This window comes from Nicotiana sylvestris, chromosome 6 (genome assembly GCF_000393655.2).
Source record: "Nicotiana sylvestris chromosome 6, ASM39365v2, whole genome shotgun sequence".
Taxonomy (NCBI): Eukaryota; Viridiplantae; Streptophyta; class Magnoliopsida; order Solanales; family Solanaceae; genus Nicotiana; species Nicotiana sylvestris.
The window spans coordinates 1,796,324-1,812,982 of NC_091062.1; the positions used below are offsets into that span (position 1 = coordinate 1,796,324).

At 37.4% G+C, this 16,659-nt stretch overlaps 2 protein-coding genes across 7 annotated transcripts; one reads left to right on the plus strand and one right to left on the minus strand.

The window, feature by feature from the left end:
• The first annotated feature begins 312 nt into the window (after positions 1 to 312).
• Positions 313 to 6,119, plus strand: LOC104241851 (leucine aminopeptidase 2, chloroplastic). Its single transcript, XM_009796808.2, has 10 exons — positions 313 to 577; positions 1,841 to 2,255; positions 2,337 to 2,531; positions 2,619 to 2,844; positions 3,012 to 3,138; positions 3,243 to 3,338; positions 4,015 to 4,092; positions 4,595 to 4,655; positions 4,889 to 5,076; positions 5,716 to 6,119. Exons 1-10 carry the CDS (start codon positions 365 to 367, stop codon positions 5,845 to 5,847), a joined length of 1,731 nt encoding a protein of 576 aa, XP_009795110.1. The 5' UTR covers positions 313 to 364; the 3' UTR covers positions 5,848 to 6,119.
• A 2,357-nt stretch (positions 6,120 to 8,476) lies between these two features.
• Positions 8,477 to 14,850, minus strand: LOC104241852 (probable cyclic nucleotide-gated ion channel 5). Of its 6 annotated transcripts, none has more exons than XM_070147867.1 (8): positions 14,725 to 14,749; positions 13,201 to 13,287; positions 12,151 to 12,735; positions 11,781 to 11,993; positions 10,506 to 10,813; positions 9,885 to 9,996; positions 9,464 to 9,700; positions 8,477 to 9,342 (listed from the first exon to the last, which is right to left on the minus strand). In XM_070147867.1, exons 3-8 carry the CDS (start codon positions 12,664 to 12,666, stop codon positions 8,647 to 8,649), a joined length of 2,082 nt encoding a protein of 693 aa, XP_070003968.1. In that variant the 5' UTR covers positions 12,667 to 12,735; positions 13,201 to 13,287; positions 14,725 to 14,749; the 3' UTR covers positions 8,477 to 8,646. The 6 variants fall into 6 exon arrangements, with proteins under 6 accessions (XP_070003968.1, XP_070003970.1, XP_009795114.1 ...); XM_070147869.1 differs by having other exon boundaries at positions 12,151 to 12,730; positions 14,725 to 14,742; XM_009796812.2 differs by lacking the exon at positions 13,201 to 13,287 and having other exon boundaries at positions 12,151 to 12,730; positions 14,725 to 14,850.
• Positions 14,851 to 16,659: the final 1,809 nt, after the last annotated feature.

Sequence of the window (16,659 nt, forward strand, 5' to 3'; positions counted from 1 at the left end):
ATTTCAAGTGAAATTTAAAATTTTTATGGCCAAACACTAATTCCGAAAAAGTATTTTTTTTTTTTTTTAAAAAAGTAAAGTTTTTTTTAATGGCCAAACGGGCTCTAAATTTTTACGGCAAGGAATCCTAGATTATAACGTTAATTTAGAGCAAAAAGAACAAATATGTTTGAATATAAAATTCAAGAATTAAAAATATTACCAAAATTGCAAAACCCCAAAAAAGACGTCAATGCATACATCATATCATCATCCAAACACCACCCACCCCCACCAATGACAACCCCCCCTTTTCTTCTCTAACTCAAACTCACTGATTCTTTAGGTCTTTTCTTATATATATACACACAAAATTCCTTTTACAATGGCCGCACTGAGAGTTATTTCAGTAGCTTCTACTTCAACTTCTTTTCATTGTTACCCTTCAGTTTTCACTAAATTCAAATCTAGTCCCACTTGGGCTATTTCTTTTTCAGTTACACCCTTGTTGTGTTCAAGAAGAGCAAAAAGGATGGCTCATTCTATTGCTCGGGCCACTCTTGGTTTAACTCACCCTAATCAAATTGAGGCCCCTAAGGTTTGTAATAATTGCTTTTGTGTTTAAAGATTTGATTTTTATTAATTGAGGCATAGTAATTGTTGTTAATTATCTTTTTTCTTTTGTGGGGTTGGATTATGATTTGTGATACCATTTATTCTTATGTTTATCTTTGTGAATTCAGTGCAAAGAACTGATCTTTATTGTTTAACCAAAACAAAATTGAGCAAAAAGATTTGGATTAGGATCTGTGATCCCCTTTAGTCTTGTGTTTATCTTTGTGAGTTTAGTGTAAAGAACTGATTTTTAATTCTCCTTTCTCTTTTTTTTTGGTGGGTTTGAATTAGGATCTGTGATGCTCTGTAGTCTTGTGCTTATCTTTGTGAGTTCAGTGAAAAGAACTGATTTTTTTAGTTTTTTTGGGCGTTTTTTGTGAGCTTGGTGTGGTACTCTTTATTATCATGTTTGTATATGTGAAGTTAAAGGGAAGCAGCAACACTAAAATTGTCCCCTAGGTCACGGGTTCGAGCTGTGGAAGCAGCCACTAATGCTTGCGTTAGGGTAGGCTAGCTACATCACACCCTTTGGGTGCGGCCCTTCCCCGGACCCTGCGTGAATGTGGTAAAATTGTCCCCTAGGTCACGGGTTCGAGCTGTGGAAGCAGCCACTAATGCTTGCGTTAGGGTAGGTTAGCTACATCACACCCTTTGGGTGCGGCCCTTCCCGGGCCCTCCGTGAATGTGGGATGCTTTGTGCACCGGGCTGTCCTTTATATCTGTGAAGTTAGTGTTTGTCTTGTTTTTGTGGGTTTGGATTCTGATGTGTGATACCCTTTGCAGTCATATTTATCTTTGTGAATTCAGTTCGATATTTAGAGTAGCTAATGATATGTTTTTAGGTGAATTTCGGTGTAATTTCTGTATCTCATGAACAAAAAAAAGCTTTTGATCTCCCAATTATTATAAATTTTGCCTTATATTCTATTTGAATTAACCTTTTGGAGTATAATATTCTTGAATAGAGCGGAATGGATATAACGGATTCAGATAGCTTGCAGCAACTAATTTGGAATCGAGAAGTAGTTGATTGATTGATTCTTTTTTGGGGGGATATAGTCCTAACATTTTAGATTCTATGTAGATATTCTTTAAATGCGGCAAGCGGCCAGTCTTTGATTCGTGATCTCTATTTTGTGATTCTTGTTTGATTCGTGATCTCTATTTTGTGATTCTTGTTGTTTATATGTATGGTAGTTCTATAATTACCGGACTAAATCCGCTCTCTCTTTTGGGAACATGAAAGATTTCATTTGCTGCTAAAGAGATTGATTTGGTGGAATGGAAAGGAGACATACTTGCAGTAGGTGCAACGGAGAAGGACTTGGCCAGAGATGAGAATTCAAAGTTCCAGAATCCAATATTGCAAAAGCTAGACTCGAAATTGGGCGGTTTATTGTCTGAAGCTTCATCCGAGGAGGATTTTAGTGGAAAGTCTGGACAATCCACAGTTCTTAGACTTCCTGGTCTTGGCTCGAAGAGGATCGCTCTAGTTGGGCTTGGCTCATCTGTATCATCAACTGCTGCTTATCGCAGTTTAGGAGAGGCTGTTGCTGCAGCTGCCAAGTCTGCTCAGGCTAGTAATATTGCGGTTGCACTTGCTTCTACTGATGGGCTGTCTGCAGAATCAAAGCTTAGCTCTGCCTCTGCTATAGTAACCGGTATCTATTTTCTTGATCTTCGCTTAAATAATTGAACCATATTGAGAAACTAAACTTGGGGTATTTTGTTGAATGTTATAGGAGCTACACTTGGGATATTTGAAGATAATAGGTTTAAGTCTGAGTCAAAAAAACCAACCTTGAAATCTTTGGACATTCTTGGACTGGGAACTGGACCTGAGATAGAGAAGAAACTCAAGTATGCAGAAGATGTCTGTGCAGGTGTTATATTCTGCAGAGAGCTCGTCAATGCACCCGCCAATGTACTTACGCCTGGTTAGTGATCTTTAATATATTTACTTGTTGCCCCTTTTATTAGCATGACTCTTACCAAGCTATTGACATGTGGACTTTGCACTGCAGCGGTACTTGCTGAAGAGGCCAAAAAGATTGCCTCCACTTATAGCGATGTCCTTTCTGCAAACATCTTGAACGTTGAGCAGTGCAAAGAATTGAAAATGGGATCCTATTTAGCTGTTGGTGAAGCTTCTGCAAATCCTCCTCATTTCATCCATTTATGTTATAAGCCTACTGGTGGGGAAATCAAAAAGAAGTTAGCCTTGGTTGGAAAGGGATTGACTTTTGACAGGTAATTCTATCTTCTCAAAAATGAGATGACCACATGTTGGAAGAATAAAAAGATGGATTTCTGAACTGGCTGAAGTGATATCACACTTTTATTGTTGCTACCTCTTTTTTTTTTTTTTTTTGTGTATGATTTATTGAAGTATTGAACAATCTTTTTCATGTTCCCAGTGGTGGCTACAACATCAAGACTGGACCCGGTTGTTTGATAGAGCTTATGAAGTTTGACATGGGAGGGTCTGCAGCTGTTTTAGGTGCAGCAAAAGCTCTTGGTCAAATAAAGCCTGCTGGAGTAGAGGTAAGTCCTTTGTCTTCATTTAAGGGAAAAATGTCCTGATTTATTTACTCGAGTTGCTTGTATTCAATTAATCTCTTTTCTCCAAACTAATTACCATGTGACAGGTGCATTTCATTGTTGCTGCTTGTGAGAATATGATCAGTGGAACAGGCATGAGGCCCGGAGACGTCGTCACAGCTTCAAATGGGAAGACAATTGAGGTAAGGTCATTTTTGCCTTTAGGGGTTAATCCTGTTGGATCTCCCTTACTCCCCTTATCCAACAAGCTCCTTTTGAAGATTGTCCTTTAGTTTTCTTATTGGATCCATTTACTTTTGTGGTATTCGTGATTCGGTTGGGGTGTTTGGATGCGCCAAAGCACCTTAATTTAAGTTTTGTAGTTCTTGTAAAGCTCAAGTTGTTTCATTCTTTTATTTTGTCAATAGATTTTCCTTTTCTCTGTGTGATTAGTTGGATTGAGTGAAAACTGAAAAGCATCTCCTATCTGTCAATGGATTTTATAAACATAAAGCTGAATACTATATAAGTAGTTACCATATATCAAACATGTTTCTTAGTGGCCAGGCACATTGCATTTGTGAAAGTGCAAGTTTCAGGAATGCTTCTTATCCACTGAACCGCATGAAATATTGGAAACTAAAACCTTCAAAAGATGGATGATTCAGACGCCCGTCTTGACATTTTCACAGTAGATACATTGTGTTTTGTTAGATTGTATATGTTTGACAGGAGTATCTTTTATTTTGTTGTTGACTTGTTAGTTTAGGACCAGGATGATGCAAGTCCGATTCTTGTTTTCTGTTTTGTTAATTTTACTTTATTTTACTTTATTTGACTGTTTTGGGTTTTCAGTTTGTGCGTTCATCTTTATTGTAGGTTAACAATACTGATGCTGAGGGTAGACTCACACTTGCTGATGCGTTGGTATATGCCTGTAACCAAGGTGTCGAAAAGGTAGAAATGAAACATTGATATCTGTTGCTGTCGGAAATCACTTCACACTGTTTACCGTTTAATATGTTTCTTTTGCTGTACCATACTTCACAGTACACACCCCGAAAGGGAAAAGTTTCCCTTGAACAAATAATTGAAAACCTTTTAATTTTCATTGGTCAATGTTCTTGTATTTATCGACATAATGAATTAATTGGATGCTTGAATAGACATGGACAAGAAGTCGCAGATATTGTTAATGGTAGAGACATGATGCGATTGGAAACAAGATAATGTTTTTAACATAGTTTTATTTTCTAAATAGCCAATCACTTCCAAAATTAGGTGTCGTAGCTATCAAGATAGTTTTTCAAATATCCAAACTTTTTATGTAACAAAAAATGTAATCAGATCCTTTGCTTTGATCTTCGAAACTTCACTCTTGCTAAGAAAGCTTGTACAGTAGTCAGAAGTTTATTCAGGACATTGGCATGTGTTAACGACATGATTGATCTTTATGCAGATAGTTGATCTGGCAACATTAACGGGTGCTTGTATAGTTGCCCTGGGACCTTCAATTGCTGGTATGTTTGCTTGTGCCTCTTCTTGTTTTTGGCGATGAAGACTTTATGCATATGTTTTGGTCAGTTTACCATTTAATCATATTTTCAGCTGTTACTTTGATTGCAAAAAAATAATAATTGCGACACTGAATGCACATGTTGAAGAAAGAAAGATGGCGAATCTTTTGACTGATATTTTAACTCCAAGTTTTGTCTCCTTGAATTTTATTGGATATCTTGTATACAAAATACAGGTGTTTTTACTCCTAGCGATGACCTAGCAAAGGAGGTGGCTGCAGCTTCTGAGGTAAGCGGTGAAAAGCTATGGAGAATGCCTTTGGAGGAGAGTTACTGGGACACCATGAAATCAGGAGTGGCTGATATGGTTAACACTGGAGGTCGTCAAGGTGGTGCAATAGTTGCTGCTCTCTTCCTGAAGCAGGTAGTCACCTTATCACTCTAAAAGCTTCTCCACTTCTGCTGACATGTAATTAATCAGAGCTAGCTTTTAGCCTCATGATTAACGAATTTGCACTAAACTCCTGCTATGCGCGGTGTCTGAGGAACGGCCGGATCACAAGGGTTTATTATTCGCAGCCTTACCCTTCATTTCTGCGAGAGGCTGTTTCCACAGCTTAAAACCGTGACCTCTTGGTCACATGGCAGCAACTTTACCGATTATGCTAAGGCTACCCTTCCAAATACCCACAACCATTTCATATTTCATGAGGATAAAAGTGACCCGTAAAGGTTCTTAGATTTTGTTGCTAATGGTGCAAGCTTAAGTTTAGTAGACCCGAAAGTTTCTTCTAACATCATAAATAAAAGAAAGCCGAGAAGGACTGGAACTTAAAGACATTATAAAATGACTAAAGGACCTTCGTGTTCACGCCTACAGATTTTAAATTTCCAAAAACTTGTGCAAAATTTCTATGTAAGAGCTTTTCATCTGATCTTACAGAGATCTTTAAGTAAGACTCAATGCTGTTCCTACTACATTATAATTTGCTGCCGGTAAAAGAAGATAAATTGTTGAGACAAGAAACATGATATTTTGGTTTTCGTTTTTTTTCCCTTTCAGTTTGTTGACGAGAAGGTTCAATGGATGCATATCGACTTAGCTGGTCCTGTCTGGAACGATAAGAAGAAGAATGCAACGGGTTTTGGTGTTTCGACACTAGTGGAATGGGTGCTGAAGAACTCTACAAACTGAGCCAGTCAGGTTTTCGCCATATAATGGCCAACAGATGAGAGAGTTATAATCTCAAGGGACTTTTGATGTTTGAGAAGAAGTACATCATGTTTTATGAATAAATTTGAGGTGAGGGTGGTGGAAAAGGAAAAAGCAATAGTATGGGCATTGATCTTCATAGGTAGATTGGAGGATACTTTAGCTCTGCTTTCTTGTTTCCTTGATTTATAAAATGTCTAAAATTGGCACTTTGTTTTATCTAAAGAAATTTATAGTTTTTCGTTTTATCAAAAGGTAAGTTGTCTACATCACAACCCTTGGTGTGCAGCACTTCTCCCAACCCTCGTGAACGCGGGATGCCTTGTGCATCAGGCTGCCCTAAATGCATTAGAATCTAACATATCTTACACTTCTTTTTTACTGAAAAAGGAAATGTTTTCCTTTGCTTCTTTACAAAATGTGAATGCAAATAAAGGAGAATATGCTGAAAAATTGGTTGAATGTTACTAGGCAGCCGCTAGGGGTGTCAAATGGGCGGGAAGCGCTAATTTTGGACGGGTCAAAGTGGGTTGAGTTAATGACCCGCCCAAAAGTTACTTGGGCTAAGATGAACTAAAATTTGAGTCATAACCCAACCCTGACCCGCCCAAAAATGACGTCGGCTAAGATGGGCAAGGTCAAGATGGACTAAAATTTGGGTTATAGACAAACCCGTCCAACTCTTATCAAGCTTTACTTAGTATGTGTTGTTTTCTTATGAATTATATAATTACTAAATAAGATTTTTTTTTTTTGTTTTTGTTATGGTCATATATAACATATCAAACAAAAAAAACATTTACAAGATATTTTGGCAAAGTTACTTATAAATCAATTTAGGCTAAAAATTAACCCAACTTTAAGTGGGTTGAGATGGGAAGGGTGGAGATGGGTTGGGACAAGATGGATCGAGTTCAATAAATAGGCCGGTTAATAACCAGCACAACCTTGGGCAGAGTCATTTGGGCTTGGGAGTGGGGTTGTGTGTGGCAGGACAAAAGTATGTTATTTTTTGGAATCATAAGCTGAGATCATAAAGAGCATACTGCGAGTAGAAAGACAATTTTTTTTTAATGAAAAAGTGATTTTGTAACAAATGTAAATGTTGTATCACATCATTTCTGAGCAAGCAAACCTTAAAAAGTGAAATTTGATGGGGTCACTAAATCAATTGAAGTAGTGCCTTATATTTTGTCTACCATCATAATGTTTTTTTTTTTATATTTTATTTTATATGATTAGCACTTTCCATGGCTTAAGGAAGATATGCCAGATATTTTGTCTACCATCATAATGGTTTTCTTTTTGTTGTTTTTTTTTTAATTATTTTTTCCCGCGAATAACTTGCCTTTAACGAATTTAGCATCAAAATCAAAGAAATATCTCATAAACTCTTAAGTTCCATTTTTAACAACCGAGGGTCCGATTCACATCATTTCAAATCCGTTTCTCATCAAATTTTACGGATTCAACTTAAATACCATATAAGACCTGTACCGGGCTCTGAAACCAAAATAAGGGCCCGATACCATCAAATTCAACCATATTTCATTCCCAAAAACTCATATATATTTTAGAAAATAATTTCCTTTAAAAATTTATTTCTCGGGCTTAGGACCTCGGAATTCGATTCCGGGTATACGCCCAAGTCTCATATTTTCCTACGGACCCTCCGGGACCGTCAAATCACGAGTCTCAGTCCGTTTACCTAAAATGTTGACCGAAGTCAACTTAAATTCATTTTAAAAGCCAAAAATTTATCATTTTCCACATATATTTACATAATAGCTTTCCGGATACACGCCCAGGAGCCATACTTTTATCTTTTCGACCTCATAACTTAATTCAAATGCAAATCCATTTCCTAGTCATCTGGCTGGGCGCAACTTTGGTACTAAATAGGGCGAGCTGTTTGATGGTGACTTCTTTCGTTTGGTAGAGTGACTAACGGCTATTTCAATCTAGGAAACAGTCGGAAATCTGAAAGGGTCACCTTCGAAGAAGCATTTGCAGTAACCAAAGCCTCGCTTTGATTATGTTACAAGGCTGACTGAATCCAATCCATAAACCCGAACCTTTCGTCAAATATGGGTTGAATGTCTTAACCTTGTAAACTACCCACCTCCCGGTCAGATAAACTACCCACCTCCCGGTGTCCCGCCTCCCCCCAAATAATCGGTGCGGCAGTTAGGCATCCTTAGACGAAAGAGTAGTCTTTCAGGATTGGTCGTCATCCCTAGAGCTAAAGGAAATTTTTGAAGCCATTCCCATTCCCACACACGAATACCAACCAGAGCAGAGTGAGGGCAGAGTGTCGGCATCACAGATATAGCATGTTGAGTGAGAGGGTGGTCGTAGATCAGCCCTACTAATGAGAAAGTAGATCTGGTTCCGAGATCTGGAAAGCAGTGAATACAGTTAGTGAAGCTAGACCGGGAAGTGGGGTATCCCTGGAAAAGAGGACAGCCTTAAGTTCTAGCAACACTTCGCGCACGAGATAGCAATGACAGGAGATTGACTGCTCGGGGCGGTAACATGTTATATGCCTTATTTTCCAGATTACTGCTTCCACTATTTATAGGCTACCTGTAGTTAGCTTTTATGCGACATGTTAGTGTAAAAATTTATTTACACAATCAGTGTATATAAGTTAAACTATTACAGAAGTATGTATCAATAACACTAAACATGAATTATACATCAAGCCTTTGCAAAGCTCAAAAGATAGAACAAGTCAAGCAAAAGCATATTATGAGAAGCTACAACTTACAGCAACAAAATTCACTCAGTATCTTCACTGAAATCAGGCTCTGGAGGTTTTTGCAGCTTCATCAGTTCCCTAGCAGTCTTAAGATTTCGATTCCTGTGAACCCCTCGGAGAGCATTAGCTGCAAATCTTGATGCCAAGAATGTTGCACGAATACTATAAGGCGATCCACCCGGAGTGCTACTAGCCCCGGCCAACGCTTCTGCTTCTTCGTCTTCTTTTCTTTGAAGTTCCATAAGTTTCCTTTTCGTGAAACGCCTCCACGCTGCTTGGATAAAGCAAGCAGCCCAAGTCCTCCAATGTTGTGAGTAAAACCGGAACGTGTGCTGAACCTGTCTACTGTGAAGCTTTCTGAACTGACTCGCAACAAATTTCAACTCATCTGCTATTAGAGCAAAAGCCTCTACTTCTGTTAGAGCTTTCACTGTACGAGTAGAAGACGGGAGGTTAGAACCTGATTTTGGGTCTAGTGCCCAGGTTAGAAGTTCCTCTCCACAAAAGTCGGATTCTTTCAACAAACTTCGGTTGAAGAAACCGCTTCGCCCACCATCAGTTGTCACACTCTCAAGGCGACCTCGTATGACAAAGAGCATTTCATCCACTGGATCTCCTTCTCGAACAAGGTAAGTATTCTCGATGTACAAACAGGGTTTTAGACGCTCACAAATTGCATCGAGCAATCTTTCCTCCATATTTGCAAATAGAGGCACCTGAAAATCAATAAAGGGATATTAGTAATACAAAACTAAAGCTATGACCACTATGAGACAAGTCGATTAAAGGTGGGAGAAAGAAATATAACAGAAGAAGCAGAATATATAATTTAGTTACCCTCTTCACTAGAGCCAGACAAAGATGACGCTTAATATCCCTCCTGAGATCCTTAGGCAAATTCTGAACTATATTCTCTTCATCCACTCCGCGTGTTTCTTGCCACTTGTACTGATCATAGCCCCTAACCCGTTCTCGGAGATCTTGTGGAAGCAATCGGTGATGCATCCACTGTTCTGAGTCGCGCCTTTTAACTCTCATCTCCTCAAGTCGAATAGTAAGAGACTGAAGGTATGTCTGTGACAGCAAAATACCAAACTCATAAGTTACAAATCTCCCATGGATACAATGCCATTATCAGAAACACTTTGACTTCACAGAAATTAAAAAATCATAAAAGAAACATCTTGTTGAACAACAGATTTGAAGTGTTATGTAATTTTATGCGACGAGAAAAATCTTTATATAAGATGGTAATTACCTGCATGTTACCAATCAACAGTGCAAAGAGAATGAGCCCGAGTATTGCAAGTGCAATAGAGAAAAGAGACTCCCCGGGAAACGTGCTAGTTTGAAGTCCCTGTCCAAGGGTACTGCACAAGTAAAACATGAAATAAAGAATGTCATTACTACCAAATGTACTACAGAATTTAAAGGCAAAATAATGTAAATGTTCATTTAATTAGTTTCGCGAAGTCCAGCCTAATCTCTTCTTTTTTTCCTCCAGTCCTCTGTGTAGGAACTATGAATAAAAGAAAATCCTACCACTACTATTAGTCAAACCAATTATTGAATAGACAATGCGAACCGGAAAAAGCCGTATACTCTGACGTAGGAATAATCATTGTAATACGATAATAGCACCTGATTAGCAAGAAATTCCCTGCTCTTGTCGTATTGAACCGGAAAAAGCATATCACACTGGAACAATTGAATTAGGTACTTGTCTTATATATGTGCTATAACTCCCGTACAACCCTATAGTCTTGTTACCTTATCATGAACAAAAAAAAGAACCTATAGTCTTGTTCACGTTGAACTATATGGAGACTCGCGAAAAGGAGAAAAGAAGAATGTTAGTTGAGTATAAAAGTAAAGTCACCTCAAATTCTGGAGTCCCCACCACAAACAGTAGCAATATTTAGTCACGAACTTCATCGAGAAAACTATGCCAGATGACAAAGCCTGCTTAAAAATTCCAAAATCAAATGGTCGGTCGTTGTCACTATCTACGGGGCATGCTTCATTTAAAACCGACTCACTGATACTGCTCCAAGCATTATACCCTGTCATTCCTTGATTGCCACAGTACAAGAAATCGGGGTTGCATGTTCCATTATGTTTACAAGCTTCTTGCCAGCATGTATCATAGCGTTCCACAGAAAGCAAATACCAAAAGGAACCAACTATCTGAAAAGAACCAAACAGAAGGGAAGTAAGAAAACTTCCTTTTTACGGAGAAAGAAGAACATTGTTATACATGTTAACCTAAGACCTACAAAAGAAGCCTGACAATCTATTGAGAAATAATAGAAATAACACGTGAAAAATTTAAAAAGGTGAACCAGCTATATGGACGACAACCAAATTAATTCCAACAATACTTTCAAGTTAAAACCGTGAGTTTTAATGATCGATTCTTGTTATTTGACGTTATTTTGATGATTTGAGGTGGCGAGCAAGTTTTATGAGCAAGTTTAGCCCATAAATCTAAATAAGTCATTAAGATTAGACAGAGTCCTAAATTTTAACTCAAAAATGTACTATGCAGGTGGTGTTAAAGACGAAAAAGGGCAGCACTGTGCACAAAGCATCCCGCGTTCATGCAGGGTACGAGAAAGGGCCGCACCCCAAGGGGTGTGATGTAGACAACTAACTTTAATGCAAGCATTAGTGGTTGTTTCTACGGCTCGAATCTGTACCTATAGGTTAAACGGAGACAACTTTACCGTTGCTCCAACGCTACCCTTCGTGGTGTTGCAAAGACGAACCATCCAAAATTCCAACTTATGGAAACAAGGCCCAAAATGCCGATGCTATGCAGAACAAGTAAAATATATATTCTTATTAGAATGAAAGAGTGAACTCTATACCAGCAATTGAACTAGAAACACAAAACAAGCTGCGTTTCGTTTGCTTTACAGATGCGGTTTTAGGCTTTTAGCTACTTCAAAGATAAGTAAGATGCTATTTGCACAGATTGCATTTTTACAATAATTTTCCCTCGTAAAAAGCTCCATAATGACAGGAAAACTTACACAAACATGAAAGAAGTAAAATTTTAATAACAACGACGTAATCAATAGGTTATACTACGCAGAAGCAACGGTAGAAACGGTTAATAGCAAACATTTCGACAACTGAATAAGTAGCTTACGTGACTAGCAAGCATGTATAACAGCAAATAGGATGCAGCGCCAGCCCATGCAGTTTCAGCAAAGACACCAGTAGTTCTTTTCAACTCTGCAGTTAAGGGTATAACTCGAGCAAATCTGGGGATATACTGAAGCAAAATGATATAGAGCAAAGCTTGTTTGGTAGCGAGTACATCAGAACCTGCTGATCTCTGCAGGAATCTCCCAACTACAATCTGCATAGAGAGGAAAAGGAAAGTGAACGAGAAGGAAAAAATCATTTACAAGTACATATTGGTCAGTGACCATAAGAGCCATGGTAGAAGACTAGTAATCGAAATAAAGTTGCAATTTGAGGAGACACCAAAGAAATATAAAGCATTTTGTTAAAACCTGAGGCAAGGGAAGCACAGAAAGAAGATCGATGATGAAATAGAACCGCAAGTATCTTTTAGCAATCTGTCCAGAATCTATCACAAGTTCACCCCGTCCAAAAACGCGAGATGATGGCGCAATATAAGCTGTACGAAACTGAAGTGCTATGTGAATAAGATAGAAAGCATCAACAATGGTACGTAGTGTAGTGGCTATAACAGCTAGCTTTCGATCAATCTGAAGGCAATTTGCCGTGTTATTAAAAACTGGAAGGTAGAAGAACAGTGGATCCACAGATACCGCCAGAATGCATGATACAACAAAGAGCTTATTCCACAAGAGAAGGAATTTATCTTGAGGATCAAAAATCTTATTCTCTGAAACTTTCAGATCTTCAGGAAATACTGCCTTAGAGACACCAAAACCGAGTGATCGACCAATAGACTTGAGTCCTTCCGACCCTTTTCTCATTCCTCTCTTAAAAGACCTTGACGGGCTGTTAGTTGCATGGCCAGAACGTCTAAAAGCTTCCATGTTGAAGCCACGTATATTTGTTGCAATTGATGCTAACCGTGAGGATACATTGGAATCAAGTCATCTGCCCTAAATGAAAATTTGATGAAGCAAGATTAGCTGCCAAATGATGATAGAGATACTCAAGGGAAAATCATCAATGACTAAACAAAATGGCCATAATATAATAGTAACATCTTATGTGTTATCTTTAACTAATAGAAAAATGCCTAATCCAACTAAAATATTGTTGAAAATAACCTTCAAAGACAATGAGGACAAGATGTAATCTATGAAAAAACAGAATACATTGATTTACCACATATTTCTCAACAGCTATTTAAGCAACAGATTGGAGTTAGCCCTTAGCTCCAACTTCCATTTCAAATCAAATAAATCAGGAACTTATGGAATCCAGTTTCATCCATTTACCCTTGATTTCACATTAAGTAAAAACGATGTCTAACATATAAGAACATACAACCCCCAAATAAGCATGGAAGAAAGTGGACTGAAACAAAAGATTGATAATCTCAACAAAGGATGTTCTTGTACCTCACAAACTTCTCTCGCTGCCCACCCAGATATTGGGATTTGGAACCACAATCAAACATTTTGTACAGTCAAACACATATGTAGTAACTGCAACAAAGCAAAAAAATTCCAGGTTCAGGTTCAAAAGCCGAATCTGTAGCAGCTTTATTTCCAAAATGGAACCATGGAAAAGAACATCATATTGAGCCACTTCAACAACAATCTCAATGTTCTTTTCCAACATGGAAGAAAAAGTTAAAAAATCGAAGTCAAACGAAGTTTAGAGAAGTGGAATAAGACCCCATTTAACTAGGCATAAATTTTTAACCAATAAAGATTGAATTTTTGTTGACCATTTCAGGTGTAAATTTGCATATAAATTCACACAAGCAATTCAGACAACAAAACAGATGACCATAACAAGCAAAGTAATCAAGACCATTTAATGAGTCAAATGAAGCAGAAAAGAGAGGCAAAAACAAGCAGAAAACTGAATTATATTGCTAATTAATGAATAATATCTGCAAGTGAAACAAGCCCCATAAATATGACCAATAAAGATTGGATTTTTATGGACAATTTCAGCTGTAAATTTGTATATAAATTGACACAAGCAATTCAGACAACAAAAAAAAGATGATAACATAACCAGCAAACTAATCAAGACTCATTTTACCAGTCAAAAAAGCAACAAAAAAAGAGAAAAAAAGACAGAAAACTACATAATATTGCTAATTTAATCATTAATACCAGCAAATAAAGATATATAGAAGGCACAAACCCCATAAGTTTAACCAATAAAGATTGATTTTTTATTGACCATTTCAGCTGTAACTTTGTAAATAAATTCAGACAACAAAAACCAGATGATAACATAACCAGCAAACTAATCAAGAATCCATTTAACTATCAACAAGAAAGAAACAAAAAGACCCATAAATATGACCAATAAAGGTTGGATTTTTATGGACAATTTCAGCTGTAAATTTGTATATAAATTGACACAAGCAGTTCAGACAAGAAAAAAAGATGATAACATAACCAGCAAACTAATCAAGACTCATTTTACCAGTGAAAAAGCAACACAAAAAGACAGGAAACTAAATAATATTGCTAATTTAATAGTTAATATCAGCAAATAAAGATATATAGAAGGGACAAACCCGATAAATTTTACAGATAAAGACTGACTTTTTATTGACCATTTCAGCTGTAAATTTGTATATAAATTCAGACAACAAAAACCAGATGATAACATAACCAGCAAACTAATCAAGAATCCATTTAACTAGTCAACAAGAAAGAAAGAAAAAATAATCCATAAATTTAACCAATAAAGATATTATTTTTATTGGCCACTTCAGCTGTAAATTTGGATATAAGTTCACATAACCAGCAAACTAATCAAGACTCCATTTTTAAAGTTAAAAAAAACAAGAAAAAGAAAAAAAGAACAGAAAACTATATTATATTGCTAATTTTAATGAATAATCTCTACAAATGAAGATACATATAAAAAAAAGTAGATCAGAGAAAGGGACTTACAGTTAAAGTCTTTTGAGGTTTAATTGATGAACTAAGGTGTAAAAGAGATAGAGAAGAAGGGAAGAAGAAAAAAAGTGTGTGGGGCGGGGGGGGGGGGGGGCGTAGGTGGGAGGGGTTGTAATAAAAAGCAGAGAAAAAGTCAAAAAAATTCTGAAAATGTACAGTATCTAAGGGATGCACTAAAACATAGAAGTCAAAAGTGAGGAACAGAACAGCAGAAGTTGTAATAAAATAGACACAAGTTGGGAAAAATGTAAACTTCCCAACCAAAAAAGACTTTCTCTTTTCCAATTGGCCAATTTTCTCATTTAGTCTATTCCTTTAATTTCCATAATAATATGCCATTCTTTCTTCTTCTTTTTTTTTTTTAGAAGAGAAATGCTATGTACTCTTGTTATTCTAAAAATGGAAAAGGAAGGAAAATTTTAGAAAGGATATAACTAAAATATATTTGCAATTTTAGTATTCAAGGGGTTGAAAATAGTTAGTATGTTTTAACAATTACAAGTGTCTACTGGTTATTACTTGTTTTGTCATTTGCTTTCGTTCATTTTATCTTGTTGTTCCTTGTGATGACTCAAAGGGTCATCTAGTGTTCTAGAATCCAATTTGGGATTCCAAGGCCTTCAAAACCTCATCTTGCTTCTCCTCGATTTACGTGCACAGTCCCGGAGGGTCCGTAGTAAAATATGAGACTTGGGCATATGTCCGAAATTGAATTCCGAGATCCCTAGTCCGAGAAATGAATTTTTGATGAAAATTATTAAACTGAAATTATAATGATTTAAAGAAATTGATTAATGTATGATCTCGTTGGTATCGAGCCCGTATTCAGACCTTTAGTTGAGAATATAGAAGTGTTGAAACTATCTTGAAAATTTCATGAGTTTTGGTGTGGAATCCGTAGTTCTAGGTGGTATTTTGGCGATTTGATCGCCCGAGCAAGTTCATATGATGTATTAAGACTTGTGTGTGTGTTTGGTCTGGAATCCCGAGGGCTCGGGTTAGTTTCGATTAGGCTACGGAATGTCTAGACTTAGGAAAAGACTTGGTGTTGGATAGTTGCAAAGATTGCAGGTCTCAGCTCTTAGGAGTGCGGCCGCGGAGTGAAATTCGCGGACCACGGTAGAAGAACGCGGCCGCAATGGAAACTTCGCGGACCGCGGGTTGTAGAACGCGACCGCGATGGGGGCTTCGCGGACGCGGTAAGGTAAGGCTAAGTTTCGCGGCCGCCACCATAATTTCACTGACCGCGATGGAGGTTCGCGGCTGCACCCGGAAATTAGCGGACCACGTAGTGAGGATCCGGGGGTGTTATATAAACATGACTTTTCATCCATTTTTCACTTTTTCAAAATCCTAAACATAAGAGGCGATTTTTCAAGCACTTTTTCTTCCCCAAATCTTAAGTAAGTGATTCTTAACTCATTTCTTTCACTCTTTTACTTCTTTTTACAGGATTTCATCCTAGAATCTAGGGTTTTCATGGTGGAATTGGGGATTTTTGGGTAGAACTTAGGAATTTCGAAATTGGGAATTTAGACCTCAAATTGAGGTCGGGATTTCAAAACCAACTGTACATCCGGGCTCCGGGGTGAATGGGTAACGGGTTTTGGTCTGAATTTCGAATTTTGACCAAGCTGGCCCAGGGTCGATTTTTGATTTTTTGAGAAAAATATTGGAAAATCTATAATTATGCATTAGAATTGATTTCTTTCGCAATAATTGATGTTACTAAGTTATTTATGACTAGATGCGAGTGGTTCGGAGGTGGAAATTAAGGGAAAAGCGGTGTTTGAGGCTTGAGTTCGGCCGTTGAATCGAAGTAAGTGTTGTGGCTAACTTTATCTTGAGGGAGTAGGTATCATGTGATTATTTGCTACGTGTTTTATTATTGAATATGATGTATAGGTAAGGTGACGAGCACCTATGCGT

Excerpts from the sequence above, each read along its gene's own strand:
- LOC104241851 (XM_009796808.2), top strand. The coding sequence starts at position 365 with ATGGCCGCACTGAGAGTTATTTCAGTAGCTTCTACTTCAACTTCTTTT. Across the intron at positions 2,532-2,618 it reads CGCCAATGTACTTACGCCTG|CGGTACTTGCTGAAGAGGCC; the intron begins GTTAGTGATCTT and ends TTTGCACTGCAG. Across the intron at positions 4,093-4,594 it reads GTAACCAAGGTGTCGAAAAG|ATAGTTGATCTGGCAACATT; the intron begins GTAGAAATGAAA and ends ATCTTTATGCAG.
- LOC104241852 (XM_009796812.2), bottom strand. The coding sequence starts at position 12,666 with ATGGAAGCTTTTAGACGTTCTGGCCATGCAACTAACAGCCCGTCAAGG. Across the intron at positions 10,814-11,780 it reads TATACATGCTTGCTAGTCAC|ATAGTTGGTTCCTTTTGGTA; the intron begins GTAAGCTACTTA and ends GGTTCTTTTCAG. Across the intron at positions 9,343-9,463 it reads GTCTGGCTCTAGTGAAGAGG|GTGCCTCTATTTGCAAATAT; the intron begins GTAACTAAATTA and ends ATTGATTTTCAG.